At 36.1% G+C, this 19,687-nt stretch overlaps 1 protein-coding gene across 7 annotated transcripts in view; it reads right to left on the bottom strand.

The window, feature by feature from the left end:
* The window catches only part of PAPOLA (poly(A) polymerase alpha), a 61,920-nt gene that overhangs the window by 21,318 nt on the left and 20,915 nt on the right, over nucleotides 1–19,687 (bottom strand). For all 7 annotated transcript variants that reach the window (XM_042990490.1, XM_042990493.1, XM_042990495.1 and 4 more), the window contains exons 4-15: nucleotides 19,195–19,276; nucleotides 17,309–17,418; nucleotides 16,800–16,853; nucleotides 13,824–13,935; nucleotides 13,047–13,136; nucleotides 12,818–12,956; nucleotides 11,194–11,266; nucleotides 9,750–9,870; nucleotides 8,710–8,794; nucleotides 3,684–3,737; nucleotides 3,046–3,165; nucleotides 1,624–1,733 (exon numbers count right to left, since the gene is read on the bottom strand). In XM_042990490.1, the coding sequence (XP_042846424.1) occupies nucleotides 1,624–1,733; nucleotides 3,046–3,165; nucleotides 3,684–3,737; nucleotides 8,710–8,794; nucleotides 9,750–9,870; nucleotides 11,194–11,266; nucleotides 12,818–12,956; nucleotides 13,047–13,136; nucleotides 13,824–13,935; nucleotides 16,800–16,853; nucleotides 17,309–17,418; nucleotides 19,195–19,276 (1,150 nt within the window). The remainder of the gene's footprint in view (nucleotides 1–1,623; nucleotides 1,734–3,045; nucleotides 3,166–3,683; nucleotides 3,738–8,709; nucleotides 8,795–9,749; nucleotides 9,871–11,193; nucleotides 11,267–12,817; nucleotides 12,957–13,046; nucleotides 13,137–13,823; nucleotides 13,936–16,799; nucleotides 16,854–17,308; nucleotides 17,419–19,194; nucleotides 19,277–19,687) is intronic.

The following is a 19,687-nucleotide window of genomic DNA, read 5'->3' as shown; positions in this document are numbered from 1 at the left end:
TGGAGTACTGAACATATTAAACTTGTTTTCTGAGAAAATCTCACCAAGTATTCCATTAAAATGTTTCAAGACACAGGAAAACTAAACACTTCCTTCCCAAAATAACTACAAGTCCTTCAAAATCTTGATGGTTCATTAGCACAATCTTTGATAAACAGCTAAACTTAGATGAAATGCACAAAACCAATTTTCTAATTCAAGTGTCTCTACATGATTTGTTAGTTTATAAATAGTTTAAGTCGACATCAGAATTTTTACTTTGGAAAAAAACATTCTGCGGTGTTCAGCAAGTGAAGTTATCACCCTCCAAAGCACATGCTAAGAAATGTGTAGGAATGTTTTCGTTGTCACAGCAATTAAGGGTTACCACTGCCAGGGACACTAAATACCCTTCAATGTTCCCCACAATAAAGAAACGTGCCACATCCCACTTACATCCCTAGAAATGAAAAACTTGCTTACCAATTATTTGAACCAAGAAATCAGCTCAATTTTACATAAGAAACAGAGTGTTTTTAATCTGAACTTTTCAAGAAGGCAACTACCAGGTGTCTCATTTAGAGTTCACCTTTCAATTTACTGGAAACTTTAGCCGCTGTGTCACCAATGGCAATCCTGCCGCTGGCGGTCTCTTGGGTCACAACAGAGAGCACCTGCAGGAACTCACAGATGTCACGCTGCTGGCGACTCTACACATACGTGTAATCACCTGACTACTTGCGTCTGCCTCTAGTCACCGCACCTGAGCATTTACACACCGAAAGACACACTCTTTTCCTTTCATTTCTTCACACTTAGTGTACGATACTGACTTTTTAACAAACTGGACCGATTTCTGTCTCTCCTCTAAGGAGGTACAAAATGTTTAATGTTACAGCTGAAGGTTCTTAGGGGAAAAACTCCTTATTGGGGACAGGTGAAAATGACATACACTAAATTTTTTTTTTTTTTTTTTTTAACAGGGAGAAAAGGAGATGTGTAAGAGGAAAAAAAGAGTTAGTCCCTATTCATCACTCTCTCCATGTGTATTCACCATCCTCTTGGAAAGTTGTGCACCTATACACACACACACACACACACACACACACACACACACAGAGAACAGCCTTAGGTTCTGTGAACTACACCCACCATGTGCACTTTAGTTAAACTGGACTACCTTCTATCTCGGGGTATAGGTTAATGTGAAATGTAGCTCTAATCACCCTATTCTCTACCCATGAATCAACACTGGAGTCGATTATTTGACACAGAGAATAAAATTTCCTCAAGTTACCAGATGTCTAGCTTTGAAAATGTCTAAAGTTCAACATCACTGAGGCAGTCAGACACAGACTCAGTCCTTCACACAATCAATACTCAAGTGGCATCCAATTTTATAAGTAACTGTGAACAAATTTTAAATGGTCCTCCTTAACTTTAAATCTACAATACAAAAAAATCATTTTTATCTTAGACATGACCAAAACTAATAGCTAATCCCAAAACATTAAGATTATTTTGATAACCACTGTTCAATATTCCCAAGTAAATTAATAGTTACTGCAAATATCGCTATGGTATACATGAAGACAAATTCAAATATGCAAGTTATGGGTTTTGATCATCCAAGTAGAGATATACCTGTATCTGTGAAAGACTGAATATCATAGGTGAGATCAACACTGAGATTTTCAGAGTTTTCTGTTTTTTTAAACACTAACCCAATCACCCACATCGTGCGAAATTCTTCCCTGCAAAGTAAGAAAAGCGTTACTAGTTTATTTCATGAAAATGTTATCAATGTGGTTACAATCTGAAGTACGTGAGAAAACAGGATACAAATGTATGAGCAAACTAAGTTCTAAACCCGAACCCGATCACTACTCCAAGCCCCCCCCATGCCTGTCATTCCCACCCCTAACCCTGACCCTATATAAACAGGGTGCTGATGGCCAACGTTAACGACCCGAAAGTACCAAAGTACAAAAAAATGACCCGAAAGTACCAAAGTACAAAAACTATGTTCAAACTGAAGAGGGAAAAGGAATAATGCATTTTAGAAAAATCTGAAACAAAAAAGGTGATTCTAGATATAAAAATTTAACTAGAACTTAACATACATTCCTTAAAATGTTACAACTCAATCAAAAATGTGGCACGGACAATAATGTGACTACAGCATAACAACAGGAACAATGGGTGATTCAGCTACTTTTGAATCTCTATCAGTAGACTTAATAATCTACTGAAAATATCAGTCTTTTAGTAATTTAGATTACAGCCACAAAAAATTATAAAAAGCTCAAATATACAACTCATTTACAGGATTGCAACAGGAAATAACCTGTATAAACAAATCAGAATAACAGCTAAACCACTGCAGCATAATCTCAAATGATCAATTACTTCTATTTTTCAATCTTTCTTTAATGCTACTTTATTTTTTTAAAGCTCGCTACTCAAACTCCCTTCACGTTCCAAATGCAACAAAGTATAAAGCAAAGTAGATTTTGTATGAGTAATAATACAGCAACCACTGAACCAGAAACTGACCTATAAAAGACTCTTAAAAGAAAAACATGAGCCTTTTATTAACAGATCTTCTCAATGTTCCAGAATCCATCACAAATCGGATTTTTGCGAGGTCAAATGAAAGCATGTTCTTTTTTAAAAAATTAAGATAAACAGCAAGACATATTTAGTATAGCAGCTATTCTAACAAGCACCGCACAGTAAGGTGGGGGTGGGGGTGGGGGGGAGAAATGTAAAGAAATGCTAAAAGGCAGATCTGCATAATTTGAACTCTAATTAGTTAATAGGTACCTCATCATTAGACTATTATCAGAGAAAATTTATTTGAGCATTGATTTTTCTCAAGAAATAGTTTTTCTCTTCAAGGTTTCTGATGCGGAAAACCTAAACTATAAATCTCAAATTGGTTTTGTGCCTTATCTGATCAACGGAATAAGGACACTAGTTATTAAAAATCGACTATAAAAAGCTTCTGTGAGTAAAAGCTGAAAGGGAGAGGAGGAAACTAGATGAAGTTAGAAGACTGCTTACTTGTCAGGATTTTCTTTGGGTGCTGGAAATGACTGGGGATTCACATGAGCCAGTGTAATAAATTCATTCTTCTCCAAACTTCCAACCAGGATTCGGATTTTTGATTCCACCAAGCCCACCCTGAACAAATGTCACTTAGTATTAATGAAAATTCTGGTTAATTTAAAAAATAAAATAAAATGCACAAAGTCAAGTATGTTTATGCAAGGCAGTAATAGGAAGTTCACACTTAAACACATGTGAGAGCAGTTCAACCATCTGAACGTCCACAGATAAAACCAGTCTCATGCTCTAACCAAAAATGCTGATGCAAAAACTGAGGAAGGAGAACCAAGCCACATTTCAAACTAAGAAGGCTACAAAAGACATCCCCGCAAATATTTAAAGGATAAAAATCAGGACACTAAAACAAAGCACCTTAAATATACAGTTAATGATACGTGGATCTCCATAAGGGAAATAAAAACGGAAATGGTGTATGGATCCCCAAATTCCTCTACTTCCATTTCAAGTAGTAAAGCTCGGCTTATGAATCAAACCAAACTGGATGGGAGGACAACCTTCTCCCATCTCCTACTGTGCTCTGTAGCTATCTGATTTTTGCTTATTTTTTCTGTAAAGTCTAATCTTATACTCACCATTCTAGGCGCTGTTTTTCTGTTGGCGCACTTGCTAGAAGTACAATATAATGCCTTTGGAGATAAAGACAACATGCTATTTATTTTATTTAACTGCTTTGTGCTGGATATTAATACCATAATGTAATAGCTTTGCGACAGTTACAGATCAGCATCAATTTAGCAAGGGGGGATCGCAATCTCAGTATGTCCATAAAATCATAAAAGCTAATTTTCACAAGTTTCTAACTATTGGTGAGTTTAATTCTTCTAAAAAAAAAAAAAAAAAAGAGTGATTTTATAAATAATTACCCCAAAGCAGCTTAATTCAAGGACAATGAATAAACATGAACTGATGGGTTTGGTCCAAAGACTCCGATGGAGTACTTTCTGTCTATAAGCTGCTCACTAAAATATATTAAGACAAAATTGTTTTAATTGAAGTAACGCACCATGGCTTTGGACACAAAAACAGGATCACTAAATACACATATTCTACCAGTAAGTTCAAAACAGTTCAAACACATCATGCTTTTTAACTCAAATTAAAAGGTAGCAAAAATTAAACTGAATACTGAAGGTAGGCCTCAGGATTTTTTTCAAGGAAGAGTGTAAAACTTCTATTAAAAAAAAAAAGCAGACTTCACAAACGTGAGATCAACACAGAAATCTGATTTTTATGCGGAGTCCAATTCCATCAGAGAAAAGGCAAGTTTGCATTTCACAAAATACCATCGGAACTAAATACCTATTTTTAATCTTTTTAAATCAAACTATTTACAACTAGAGTATAATCCATATAATTTTATAATACCAAAAAACTTTCATCCAATATACTCTTCTACAGAACCCATCTCAGAGGTGCTAGAAGCCAAACTTCTCACCAGAAACTACCTCACAAAAAGCAAACTCACACCATTACCAAGGATAGTTACTAGTTTGGAAAGCTGGGGTATGATGAAAATTTTTAAATTAGTTTACTCTTTTAAAAGGCTGAACCCCTTATCGTTCACATCTGACGAATGAGGTTTTCGGGCCTGACCTAGGCCAGGAAAAAAAAACTACTAACCCCACTTCAAATTAGTCATCTGGAAAAAAAAAAAAAAAGAGAGAGCGAGAGAGAAAAAACATTTAGGCAGGGGATAGAGAAAATTTGGCAAGTTAAAAAACATTTTTTAACCATTCTTCCTTAAAATATTCCATTTGTTTGCTTATTATTTACGCTCATTAAGTATTTAAAAAGTAGTCACGATTCTTCATGGCTATGTAACCCAGGTGCGAGACTTGTGTGCGTCCTCTGAAAAATAACACCTCTTACTGGCAGGGGAACTGTGAGGTCCAAATGAATTGGCTTCAAGTACTTATAAACTTAAGGGAACACAGGCAGCATATTAAATGTGGAAACACGGAGACAGGTACGTGAATATGCAGCTCAAACCATACAGACCAGTACTTCCTTCACCACCAGTTTACTTTGTTCTGCATTATTTGGATCAAACCAAACAGGACAAACACAGACGGCCTAAGTAAATAAGTTAATAAAAGTCACATAAAAGCACTAAAAGCTCATGCATCTTACGAACACAGAAACCCACTCAGAGCCCTTAAATGCTCTTAAGTGCACTAAAATCCTAACAAGCTCAGTCACCTTATTTCCAGTCCCTGGGAGATTGGAAATGGGCAACAGTTGTTTTTTTTGGGGGGTGGGGGGGGTGGGGGTGGGGAGAGAAGATGGAGAAAGAGCTCACAGAAGTCTAACAACTTACAACAGGAGACAACAAACTATAAAAGCAGGCATGTACACAAAAACAAAAAAAGCAAAGATGTCTGCATTCACCTAGTACAGGGGACAAAACTCTCAGTCTCTAAACTACTCTTACAACACTATTAAAATGGATGTTCTTAATCACCGCCTTAGTCTTCAGTACAACAAATGTTCTCTATTTACAGAGGCAAAACATACAATCCATTGGAACATAATTTTGTTGGCAATTTAAAGTTTAAAATTTCAAAGTTTAAAGAGTTCAAACTGGTTCTTATTGCAATGCGGGGGGGGGGGGGGGCGTGGTAATCTACTCTTGTTACATCCTTCACTCAGCCACATTTAAGCAAATTTAAAGTAGAAGATATTAAATACAGTAATTACATTCAACAGAAATAACCTGCCATTAGGAATCCATTTATAAAACAAAGACTCATCCAACTAAGAAACAGAAACCAAATCCCAACCGAGTTTGTTAACAAAGTTTTAAAAACCAAAACTGGTATTCAATTCCTAAGATCTGTACCAGAGAATAGAAAAACCAAGAAGTATTTCAAAATTTAGACTACATATATCTTCTTATTGCTGTCCTAAAGAATGTGATGCCCTATTTCCAACTGCTACTATAATTTGCTTAAGATGTTCAAGTGCTTTCAGGAGACACTTTTGAAGCCTTAATGCAATGGTCATTAACTTGACCCAAACTTAAAGTATGTTTCCCCCCCTCCAAAATTTTTTTTTCACTATCAAAATGTATCCCAAATGAACTGAAACCTATTTAAAAATTCCTAAGAACAATTTAGTTGCTTTTATTACCTAATAACTATTTCCAACCAAAATATAGTATGTAAGTAGGTTTCCTGGCCTTTTCATCAGAATATTGTACTTAGTTGTAAACTACAGCTCAGATATGTGCACTGAAAAATATAATCATCTTAGAGAAAACTCCTCACAATTCCATCTTTAATTCAGAAACAGAAGTTTACAGTTTAGTATTTTAAGTTTTTAAAACATTTTAAGGCTAATTATTCTATTCACACATACAGCTTGAAATTATAATCCTACGCCCTAGAGAACATGTCGGCCCCTCCCTGTTACCCCTCCTCCTTTTTCCAATTGAAATGGAACACCTGAATGAAGTATTCACATTTCCTATGTCAACGATGATTACCTTTATTGCTATGTGTCAACCTGAATTCTCTTAAAGGAAAAACATGAGAATTATCTTCTTGTAGCTATTTAAAATTGAACAGAGCGAGGTTATCCCTTTTTCTCAAAGAACACTGAGATCATCTGGAAGATGGACTCGTCTGCTTTATAAGACAAATGAAATTTCCCCCATGGTTCCCACCCTTCCAAGAACGACAGGCAGGGGTATTACAACCTAAGATCCAATACATAACCAACGGCCCTGGTTTCAGGACACACTAAGCCAACTCTGACTCAAGAGACAACTAAGGATTTCGATTCAGTTGTACAGCCCACTTGGGGGGTATTACACGTGATCCGTTAAAAGGAAAACTTCAAACCTGTGACTACCTGCACGTTCTAATGATAGTAAGCACTAGACTATTCTAAAGAAGAACATTTGGGAGAAGATAAAAATACAAATAGGATTTGGAAGATGAAACCAGCCCATTATTGTCATGCTTTCAAATCTGTTTTCCCAGGACTCACAGCTAAAATTTAAATTTTTCTGATAGAATGCCCTCTATTTGTTGCTACTTCCTCATATCTCATCATGCTTGAAGTCATTTTTGATCACCTAAAATGATCTGTTTCAAGAGAATTCAGTAAATAATCTGTAACCTTTTAATCAGTCCATTGAAGACCTTATAGGGACCATTTGGTGTCAGTTAAAGGACAGCTCAAAACTTTTAAAAGAAAAAAGATTAAGCAAGGTTTAAAAAAAAAAAAACCTTCAAAGCTCTCGTAATGCAAATTTATTCAAATAGATGACACTATCAAGGTTTCAATTTCAACAATTAATCTTTCTTCAAGTGAAGGAAGCCATTTCAGAAATCTCATTCTACCCACCTCGAGTTCTACCAGGAAGTGATAGGAAGAATGAATCTAATTTCGTCTTTGATTCTCAGGGATTAAGAGATGCTGATACTTTTCTACAAAACCAGTTTCTTCCTTATTCTCCATACAAGTAATTAAGTACTTTGATGTTGTAGTTTTTAAAGTATCAGAATATATGTTTATTAGTTTAAATGTTCAAAAGGTACTTCCTCAACATTGGTTAAAATAAAAACAAAAACAAAGAAAAACAAAAAAAAAAATCTGCCAAATGGAAAAGCACAAACTTACGGGGAATAATAAACATGAGCATTCAATGTTATGCTATTTAAGTTTTTTACTGACAACGCAGTGCTCCCAGAACACAACAATTAAGCTGGCTCCATATTGCTTTTTCATGCAAAAGATACAGAAACAAAACACAGAGACATCATGAAGGTCATCATTCTTGTTTTTAATTGGGGAAATAGCATAAAGCAACCTTGCTTAGATTATTACAAAACACAATCCAACACAAGATCAAATGGTCAGGAAAGTTTCAAGCATTAAAGAAAAAAAAATTTTTAAGTGGGACTTTGGCAAGTTTTCAGCTCAGGGCAAATAAAAGTGCAAGTCCGTTTTTTTTGTTTTAAAAAGTAAGATTTATTATAACTTACAATTTTCATCAAAACCAACACAATCAGGCTTTTAACCTGTACTATGGTATTATCATTATATTAAAACCATTAGTAAAAAATATTACACCCACTTAGATCCCAAGAAAATTATTTGTAGCAATGTCGGAAGGGGCTTTATTAACACTAGGGGGAAACGGTAGGCCAATCGTGTGCTTTACCTACTGGAAACCCTTTCCTGACTCTATGTTGACATTTTACCAGCTCTGCCTATGTTTATATAGGATCTCAATGGTAAGTTTCCAGAGCTGGCTGGAAATAGTTTCCTAAGAGAGAACAGTAACTACAGATTTCAACTGCTCACTCCTTTGCCAAAGCATACAGATTGAGAGTTCAGGTGACGACTGAGACGCCTACAGAATGGATGTTGCTACATCCGTGGGAGTTGGGTTACACCAGGTAGCAAACGGTAGGGGCTACACTTCACCTCAACAAAGAAAAACTAAGGGGTTTACTAAAATCAGTACAACCTTTGTGACAGGAAGGAAAATTTAAACTACATTAGCCTAGCAAGAAGAGAGGTCACATATGCTACCATTAAACCATTACTTAAGAGAGTAACATGTCTGACATGCCTTAAAATACATACTTGTACTTTTGAAAGAAGTTTGGAGCTTCAAAAAGTTTGGACCACTCTGCCTTACTCAGCAAAATTTCATCTGTGATAGCAAGACCTAAATTAAAAACATATTAAAATGTTGGCATGCTTCGGTCTAACAATCTAAAATTTTAAAGATCTTAAACATACCACATGCATTCACTATAATCCTAAAATCATAACTTTAACAAATAGCAATTTTGGTCTATCGACTTTACAGCACAGAGATTCTTACATACATACACACTTCTCAAAAAGCTGGAGGATTTTTTGAGAGCCAGGTTTCTGGTAAATTACCATTACTCTAAATGCCATGCTCATAGGATGACTCTCTCCAAAAACTGAAGCACTGTCGTTAACCAAGAAAGAAAGATTTCCCCAAAGCTCTGATTCTTGCCTTTCTAAAAACAAGCTTCCTGATGTTCCTAAGCGACATCCTCCCATGAAGAGCCTCTTCAGACTACAGAAAAGAATCTTACACTTCTGAGTTTGAAGCAGGTAGTGGTACAGCTAGTTCTGTTTCCTTGACTATTATCAAGCAAATCAAACAATCCTGTTTGAGCTACTTCCCTCAAAGACCTTTTCAGGCAATGAAATTAACAGTACTGCTGCGAATGGAAGTTTAGAGGTTTTTGCAAAATAATAGGCACTTTGGCCCAATCCCGCTCAAAGCTCTTTCCAAGTATATACAGTGCCTGCTAAAAAGCATCTCTCACGTCACCCAGTGGAGACAAACCGGTAGCATTTAAAATTGTACATGGCAATGGTATGGCACTAAAGCAGCCCGTAAAGGCACAGCCAAGGAGACAGCTTTAAACTGGTTAACTTTCCAGTATATAATCAAACATAATTTGCCTCAAAGGAATTGAATGGAGCTTTTCAAGTCACTTCTCAAATATATACCGTAATCAATCAATAAACACCAAAACCCACTGCAGTGAATGCTTTCTTCAATTTCAACTGTATAACTGGGTCTACAATGGTATGCAAATCCTTCGTGTATAAAGGAGAGCATAAGGATAAACACTTACCTTGTTTAAACTCCTCAACCATGACCATCCGTGTTGAAACGGACACATTGTACGTGGAGTTCTGTTGTGGGTATGCTGGTGTAATTATAGGCATAAGATGGTACCTATCACTGGGGTTTACCTACATACAACAACAGCCAATCAGTTTCTTCAAGTACATATGCAACAGATACTTGGACTTTTTACCCCTTGTTAAACTGAACCAATGATTAAATTTTATTTCACTCATAGCTGGAGTTGAGAAAGAAAAACCATGTAAGGAGACATTGTTTTTACAGAATTTCTTTCTAGAATCAGAGATTTGGTCTAAACTAAAGGTTTGCTTCAATCATTTGGGCATGACTATTCTGGCAACCTTAAACAGTGTACCTGTCGAGCAAAAAAAGTTCTAGTTGGGCATCTACTGATGTTTAGTTTTTCTTTTTTCAACAACAGAAATGGGGATGCACACATAATTATACTTTTCGGAAACGTCCTAACAGTGTTCTGTGCAAAACAAATTTTAAACAAGATGGAAACGTAGTTTTTAATGTACCGTTAACTTAAAGGAAGTATAAACTTATTAACACATGCGGAGACTAGGTTACCCATGGTGGTACCATTTTAAGAAAAAAATGAAATGACTTAATAACTTAATCTGTATACTAATGATACGTGACATATTTCCACAAAGGAAATGGTAAACTCACATCCTTCCAGAATTAAATGCTTGGGGTTTGGAAAACTTGAAAATACATAGCTTGATGTAATTAACAGAATTTAAAACTGACATTATTTTCAATACTGCAATAAGACAGCAAATTAATGTAGAAAATCGAATCTATAGACCTTAAAGTCTTATTGAAACCTATGTTTCTTTTATCAATTAAAAAATTGCTTGTTAACATTTAAACTGAGTAAGCGATAAAGGTCGTAATTTCCCATAAAGCAGAAAGAAGCTCTTCTTTTAGCCCAACCAGGTTTTTGTAATCTGAAATATCCCAACCAATTTTTAAAATTACATCATAATAATCAGAGCGATACTGCTTAGAAGTTATCTGCCACACGTAAACATTAGACAGTTCTCCTACCACAACCCAATTTTAACATTTAGATCAAATAAAAAAATACAGGGATTTTGAGTATCTTTTATTTTTTTTTTTTTAAGCACAAATGCCCACACAACTTTGACTTACAAGGTAGTTCTATATAGAATAAATTAAAATGTTAGTGAACTTGATATTATCAACTATGTACAATTAAATGGAATTTACAGGGTACATAATTATGCTTCTCACATCAGAGGACAATTATAGTTGATGTTATCTAAAAAAAAAAAAAAAGTGTAATACGGACATGTCCACTCATACGTAAAAGGATGGGAAGTCTCCCTGAAGATTATGCAGATGATTTTTACTTGTTATTGCACAGTGCGAATTTGTAGGGGAAAAAATAATACACTAACCCTTGGGTCCCATACAGGCAAATTAAGATTGCATTCTTCAGGCTGTTTCAATAGCACTGGATTTGGCCATTCCCTGTTTAAAAAGATTGTAGCACTTGATAAGACTATTGGATATTACCATCTAAACGTATTTTGTTAAACATACAGCATTTGTGAATGTGATCCTTCTTCATTCATTTTGCCCTCTTGATATATATAATCTCTTACTCCTTTCTGTTGATGTTAACACCACTCAAAATACTTTTCCTCTATGAAATTAACTTAAACCATTTGGTAGCTTTCTTAGGCTGAAGTCAAAACATCTTCTCTGACTCTCCAAGAACTGATAAAGCGCTATTCTCTTTTTTTTAGTACTATCCCAGGACATTTGATGTGTTCACCTCAACCTTCAACAGGATCAATCCCTCTTGAAAGATAAAAATCCTCTCTTTATACTAGCTATGTCCAAAGACAAGTGAGGATGAAAAAGTTCACTCATTTAGGCAAAGGAATATGAATAATTACAGAAATTGATTTGGAAAATTTTTCTCTATCTCACGACTTAAAAGTTGTTAACATGAGTATGTGTAATGAAACCTTGTGACGCAAATACGTTGTTTTCAAGACGCATTCTATGAGTTAGCTACCTCAGTCCTTTATGGAAGTGTTTAAAAACTGGAAAACATTTGCCACCCTTAGTATCAAGCTTAGCTTTTTAGAAATATTGTTTGCTATGCATGTGTAACATTACAGAAATCCTGACATCCTGTAGTCAATCTCCTCAAAATTGATTATATGTGATTAAGTGCTATCAAATCTGTAAATAACAGAATGTGTACTGAAAAGTGTGGCATAGTTCTAAATTATATTCCCAATAACTCAAATTTTTATAAAAGTAACTAAAAAGAACTGTTTTTGCAGAGGGAGTAGGTACAGGGGTTCGTAGGTATAGAGTGGGAAGACAAATCTCTGATACCAATTTGATTAAAAATCAAGAAACTGAATCTTTTAGGCCAAAGCAACTAATATGAATTGGCAATAATTTTTTATCTTACTTTTCTAAAAGAAATAATGGTTGACAAATGTGAACATAATGAAATGAGGAAGCTTTAAGGGAAAAAAAAAAACTCTCCCGGGTCAATGACTAATCTCCGAGGGATGACAAATTGCCATTTTTTACACATTTATAGATATTCTTAAAAGCTTTTTATATACAATTACATTTTTAATGCTTTGCCAAAGATAAGTGGGCAACTGAAACAAAAAACAATTCCCAAAACTAATGACCTATAGGTTTAGAAGAATCCAAAGAGTAAAAGAAGTGGTATATATAAATTTTATCCAAAGTTCCTGAAACGGATACCATTCATTGGATTTTAGCAGACCTGACAGCTAAAATTCAGGGTTTATTTGCAAGATAAGGAAGCACAAAAAGCACCTGCCTTACTATCCTGGGAAAGCCAGGGAAAAGGAATGGAATTTAGGCTTGCCATTTTCTACACAATATGATCTCCCCAAGACTACCTAAACGGCTACATCATGAACTAAAATTTCAATCTGAAACCAGCTGCAGAAATGTCATAGAAATAAGACTAAACTTCAGTGTCTACAATCAATTTTATTTTAATATAATCTAAACACATACCATTTAGAAAATACCAAGAAAAATTTATGTACAAGAGTTGACGCTATTGCATTTGGATAAAGCTGGCAAGTTCTTGCTACTAGCATAGCCCAGGAAACACCACCGAGGAAACCTAATATATTGGAATAGATGTTGTGGCCTGTTGATAAGGGAAAAGCAAAAAGAAAAGTTAGTGTTGAACAAAAGTTTAAACATTTTTAATAAGCTAGCCAACAAATTCTGAACTCACGTTTGGCCCACAGTTTGATAGCTCTCAGAGTTAACCTGAAGTTGTCAATGTTTGGTACTAGATGTAAAATTTCATCGGTTACCCTGCAACCTGATTAACAGGGAGTGAAAAAACAGAACATTAAATCATCAAAAGTTTAATGACCATATTTCTTTTCAATTTTCTAAGACTGATGTCAAACTTAAATAAAAACATTTCACAGAAGCAGTCACATTAACTGATTTAAAAAGCAAATAAAAAACCAAAAACTTGTATCTCCTATCACAAGTATTACCATAAACCAAAGAGTCTGAACTATAATCTACCTAATCTCAAACTTTCATCAGATAAATTAGAACGTCTTCCAGTCCAGATATGCTGAGAAGGGTTTCATCCCCTTAAGTTTCCAAGAATTACTCTTTGAGAGCAAGGCAACAAGCAACGTAAATACAACAGTGTTCAAAATTAACCCCTTTAAACACAACATCTGAAAAGGTTACAAAGGATCATCATCATCACAACTAATTCGGTTATACAGTGAAACCTACACCACTAGCAACAGAGTACAGATGTCAGTCTTTAAATGTCCCAGAAAGAAAACACGTTGACAGTTCAAGATACCAGTGAATAAAATAAATTCCCTCTGGCAGTCTAGCTATTAAGTAACGTGTATTTTATCTGACTCGCTATGGGTAAATAGCATGGCTATAAAAAGCTCCATTATAAAATGTGAGTTAAAAACGATTTCATATTTGACAAGAACAGCTACTACACAAATGGAAGTGGGTTTTAACATACCGTTAAGACTTCTTATGCATCTTATGTCTAAATTCTTAAGCAGACTGTCGTCTCGTAAGTCCAAGTCTTCCGGAATAGTCTGCAGTGCTAATCTTGCAAACAAAATATCAATCTAGAACAAAAACAAAACTCAACGTTCCATATACATCAAACTATTTTTAAGGCATTTCTTTAAAAAAACAAAACACTTAATACTCTTTAAACCCAGGATCTTCTCATCAACTATAAACATGACAATGCCTCCAAAAGGCCAAACAACATGAATCTGTACCACAGGTTTTTGTTTTTTTTTTTAATTTTTTTTTTAACATTTACTTATTTTTGAGACAGAGAGAGACAGAGCATGAACAGGGAGAAGGTAAGAGAGAGAGGGAGACACAGAATCTGAAACAGGCTCCAGGCTCTGAGCCATCAGCACAGAGCCTGACGCGGGGCTTGAACTCACGAACTGCGAGATCATGACCTGAGCCGAAATCAGACGCTTAACCGACTGAGCCACCCAGGCGCCCCTGTACCACAGGGATTTTAATCAGATGTTAAAACATAGCACTATGAAAGAGAACTTGAATAAATACCTATTTGTCATTTTAGTCATGCTTACTAAGTTTTATTTACTAAAGTTCATTAACGCAAAAATTAACTGTTTAGTTCTCCCTCTATATGAACTGTGAATTGATCATATATGAACCAATACAGTGCCCAAATACAAGGCCAGTATCCCTACATTTAGCCCAAATACAGCTGCCAGTAAAAAGGGGGCTCCGTATGTTTAAGAACTTACATATCTGTAACATTACACTATGTTTCCCCAACTTAGTTTTGACTAAATAGAAACAACCCAAAAAAAAACCACTAGCTAATTCTGAAGGCTTAGAGAATGAAACGGACAACACTTTTTCCCTTTTCCTCAAGAAGAGGTGAGAGCACGAAGAAACAGCATGGATTTGGTTGTTATTCCTGAGGGCATGATTTCATGGTTCTAAAACTTCGGATGCTGTCAATGTCTAAAATAAGCCTCTTAGAGTATCAATTTAAAAAGCAGTATTTTAAGAGCTTATTGTGAAAAATCACTCAAACATGCACCTATAGACCAGAAAAACAGCTGTACACTTTTATAAATAATTCCTCGTGGCACAGGATAAAAGTTCCAATGAGGGGTGCCTGGGTGGCTGAGTCGGTTAGGCGTACAACCTTCAGCTCAAGTTATGATCTCACGGCTTGTGAGTTCAAGCCCCGCTTCGGGCTCTAGGCTGACAGCTCAGAGCCTGGAACCTGCTTCAGATTCTGTGTCTCCCTCTCTCTCTCTTTCTCTGCCCCTCCCCTGCTCATGCTCTGTCTCTCTCTCAAGAATAAAAAAACATTAAAAGCAATTAAAAAAAAAGTTCCATTGAAACAAATTCCAACATCCAAATAGCTCTTCCAATATAGACAGAAATAATGATCATGTGCTTACAAAAACAGATACCTCAAAAAGCAACTCAAGGAGACTGCCAATTAAAGTTAGGATAAAATGGGGGTGGCCGGCTGGCTCAGTCCATTAAGATGATCTCCCGATCATGGGATTAAGCCCCGTGTTGGGCTCTGCGCTGAGCGTGGACCCTACTTGGGACTGTCTCTCTCACCTCTCTGCCCCTCCGCGACTGGTGCATGGCACACACGCGCTCTCACTCTCTCTAATAAAAATAAACTTAAAAAAAAAAAGTTAGGATAAAATGATTTTTAAAATGTTGCAATGTAAACACATTCCCTAAAACGTTTTTTTTTATATAACGTATGGACAGAAAACGAATACATTAAATATTTCGAGTAACTATTTGATTTTCATCTCCATCTTGAAAAGTTTACACAATTGAGTTGGGTCTTCCACCAAAACACAACCTCCTATCTTTTGATAACGTTCCTTTGGGGAAAACAGGGCACTGCTATACGTTACAGACGGTTTTATATTTATTTAAACATTGACAACAAATCTATCTAAACCTGACAGACCTTTACTCAATTTAACATTTTATGTCAACTTATCAAGGACCTTTCCTAAATTTAACATTGAACGTGTACTCATTTTATATCTACTTTTCAAGGACGATGGAGCTGGGCATCTTATGTAGCAATTACAGAAGTCGCTTTTTTGGTAAACAATAAAGTATTACCCTTCCAGTTTTCAGAATTTTACAATCTGCACTATGACTACCAGTGGCTTCCCAGCACCATTACATACGGCAGGAGTGACACAGGTAACTGAAGGCGCTTCACTGTCTTATCAGCTTTGTTCCAACTGCCTTCTCTACAAATGTGGAAAGTAGCAGACAGAAATGAGTGTCATCTCAAGAATTTGAACTCCTAAATCCTCCCCTCCCAGAAAATATCTCTGCATACACAATATCAGGTCACAGTTTTCTCTAAACTTCTTAAATATTTCATTTAAATGAGGTGAAGGCAAAGTTCTATCTGCAAAAATAGATTCTGTTATTGCCTTAATGAGACTAAAAGTCTATAAAATTTGCATGTGGAGAACCTACCAAGTAAATGGTTCCACAGAAGCATTTCAAAGTCAATGTTGCATTATTGCTGCCTATATTTTAGCTCTCAATTTCATGAGGCTCTTTTTAAAAGACTAAAACTGATATTGTACAAAGAACAGGGAGTCAATTCCGTTAAAAAATTTTTAATTTTTATGTTTTCATTTATTTTTGAAGGAGAGAGAGTGACAGAGCATGGGCGGGGGAGGAACAGAGAGAGAGGGAGTCACAGAATTCGAGGCAGGCTCCAGGCTCTAAGCTGTCAGCACAGAGCCCAATGCGGGGCCCAAACTCACTAACTGTGAGATCATGACCTGAGCTGAAGTCGGACGCTTAACCGACTGAGCCACCTAGGCACCACCCCCCCCAAAAAATTTTAGTATCACACCAACTCAGCAATTAAAATAAACTTTCAGCCTACCCCAATCAAAATTACACACAGCAAGAACTGCCTTACCTCTATCCCATCAAAACACAGTTTGATAACTGGTACAAATGCCTCTTCAACAGCCTGTAAGAAAATTAAATAAACTCAGTGTCTCTGCAAGTACAGATTAGACCTATGCTAGTTTTAGCACTTGTAAGTGAATGGGATTATTTGAAACTGCTTATACATAATTTAGCAAAATGCCTGACATAGACTAGGTTCTCAGCAACTAGCTTTAAGACACTAGGCTCTTGAATCAGACAAACCTAGGTTCAAATCCTTGATTTCTGCCACTCAGATACGTCATTGTGGCTACATCGCTTAATGTTTGTTTTGTTTGCCTTATTTCCTACTCTGTACATGGGATTAAATTTATGATTTCAGACTTGTTGTAAAGAGTAAAATGCAAGCATACATGTTAAGCACTTGAAAGGGTCTGGCAAACTGCAAGAGCTCAATAAATGATGGCTACACCATAAAATTCACTCAATTCACTGATGTTTACAACTCCTCCCCTTTCACCCCAAACATTTACGCACTCTTAAATCTTTTACTTCTTCCTGTAATTTCAACTTATCATAGAATGAGGTGAAAAAGTCACTTCGATCAACATGTCTTGGTGCAACACACAACGCATCAATATCGGCACCTAAAAAAAATTAAGCCCATCAACCACTAATTACTATTACAAGAAAATTATTTTACATCTTATCATGGCAGTACTTGATGTTGCGAATCTGTTAACATTATACCGGTGAGCCTCTAAAAATGTGCCCTTCCCCTTAAAGAAAGTACTGGTCAAAATAGGGAAAACGTCATCTTAATTGATGGGATATCTTTTTTCCTACAGCATCCTATTTATAGCGGCCCAGGTGGCCTGGGAGTCAAACAAAGGGGACTCAGATAGGACTTTGATGGTGAAGAGGGGGAACTATTCAAGAATACAACCAACATCCTGATGTTGCTAGTCATAGCCATGTTCATTAGCAAACCACACACACACACACACACACACACACACACACACACACACGATTTTCTTCTACACATTCTGTGACTGGTACTTACAGGCCTCTGTCTGGACCCTAAATGGGACCTATAGAATAAACTTCAAAAAGGATCACTGGCAAGAATCAAAGAGGCAGACCAATGTTAAGATATCTGTTACAAATTCAGTGCCTGATAGTAGGCCAGCACAGAGTACATAGGGGAAACACAAAAGGGATGACTTAAATCAAGAACTAGGATCCTAAAAGGGAGAGATCAATGTGGAATCAGGTCAACATAGTCATTCTCCTAGAAGACTCAATAGCTAAGGCATTACTCTGAAGGCTGTATATTTAGCACATACATGAAAGAGAGAAAAGCGTACCCGTACAGGACACATCAGAAGCAAATGCACTAACTACCACTGGCACGGAGCATCGGGAGATGGGGAGGAAGGAGGCCAGAACAAAGAGAACACTATACTGGCAGACGCTTTTAACACAGAAGCCTGTGGTTAATGGCTAAAGAATCCTAGTTCCGCCAAGACATGACTGGGAGAAACTGTCCAAGCCTGTTGCCTCTTTAAGTCTCACACTTCTATTTGTTAGCTGAGAATAAGAGTACTGAGGAATAAATAAGATCATGAAGACGAGAGCTTATTATTAAGGAGCCCAATAAATGTTCTCTGCCATGACAACACTTTCACTGGGTATTTATTGGCACAGAGGAAAAAACTACAAGTGCAAATGAGAAAATATTGCCAGTGATTACCAGTGGCTGCAGATACACACTGTTTTGGTTCGCTTTTTTGCTTAACTGTATTTTACAACTGTGGGGGGGAAAAAAAAAAGCATGGGGAAGAGAAAAAAAAAAGCAAGCAGAAAAGAAAATCCACAGGTCTTTTTTAAAAGCTTTAATTCATTTTTGTTCTGATCTCTCAACTTCATTTTCTTCAGGTAGAGGAAATGACATAGAGAACAGCACCGTCCAAAAAAGAACTCTCCAATGAGAGAAGTGTTCTATATCCGCACTCTGCAACACGGGAGGCACTGCATTTTTTTTTTAATTGAAGTACAGTTGACACACAATCTCGTATTAGTTTCAGGTGTACAACATAGTGATTCAACAACATTCTATATACGTTATGCTGTGCTCACCACTCTCAGTTACCATATTGCTATACAAGGTCACTGCAATACCACTGACTATATTCCCTATGCTGTACAGAACTGAATTTTTTCATTTCCTTAATACTGTATTGGACAGTGCAGGTTTAGAAGGCATCTTTATCTTCCTAACCAACTTTAGGCCCCTTGAAGTACTCTATCTCCCACGCAAACCTAAGCTGTAGGATACAGAGGTAACTGACATGAATGAGTCATTATGTTTAAGAACTCAAACAAGTACTCCGTGTCAAGATAATTAAAACAGTACTTACCTTTTGTATGTACTCCTAATCTGTAAGATCCAAATGTAAAAATTTTTCCTCCAACATTTTCAATTACAGATTGTGGAAGATTCTGTTTAAAGAAACAAAAAAAATGGGTATTTTGTCAGGGGAGTACAAAGGAAATTATTGCAAAGAGCACTATATATGAAAAAAGAAAAAAAAAAAAAAAAACAACTCCAAGTAAGAATTCAGTGCACATTTATGGAGGCAAAACAAACTCTATAAGCTCTACAAAATACCAGACCTTCATATATCAACCAATTTTAAAATTCAGGCAATTTCCAACTTTTAATGAGCATTCTTTAGTGACCCAAACCACTTTAGAATTTTGCCACATTTCTGGAAACTGCTATAAAAGAGGACTGAGAGTGTGTAATTCCATAGGAGCGGTGTCAGAAGCAGATTTTTACTCATTTTTATTCATGACTAAGAATGTTGCACCCATCATGAATGTTAGAATATTAAAAAAAACACACATTCT

Source organism: Panthera tigris, chromosome B3 (genome assembly GCF_018350195.1).
Source record: "Panthera tigris isolate Pti1 chromosome B3, P.tigris_Pti1_mat1.1, whole genome shotgun sequence".
NCBI lineage: Eukaryota > Metazoa > Chordata > Mammalia > Carnivora > Felidae > Panthera > Panthera tigris.
This window is presented reverse-complemented; position numbering and strand designations above follow the sequence as displayed.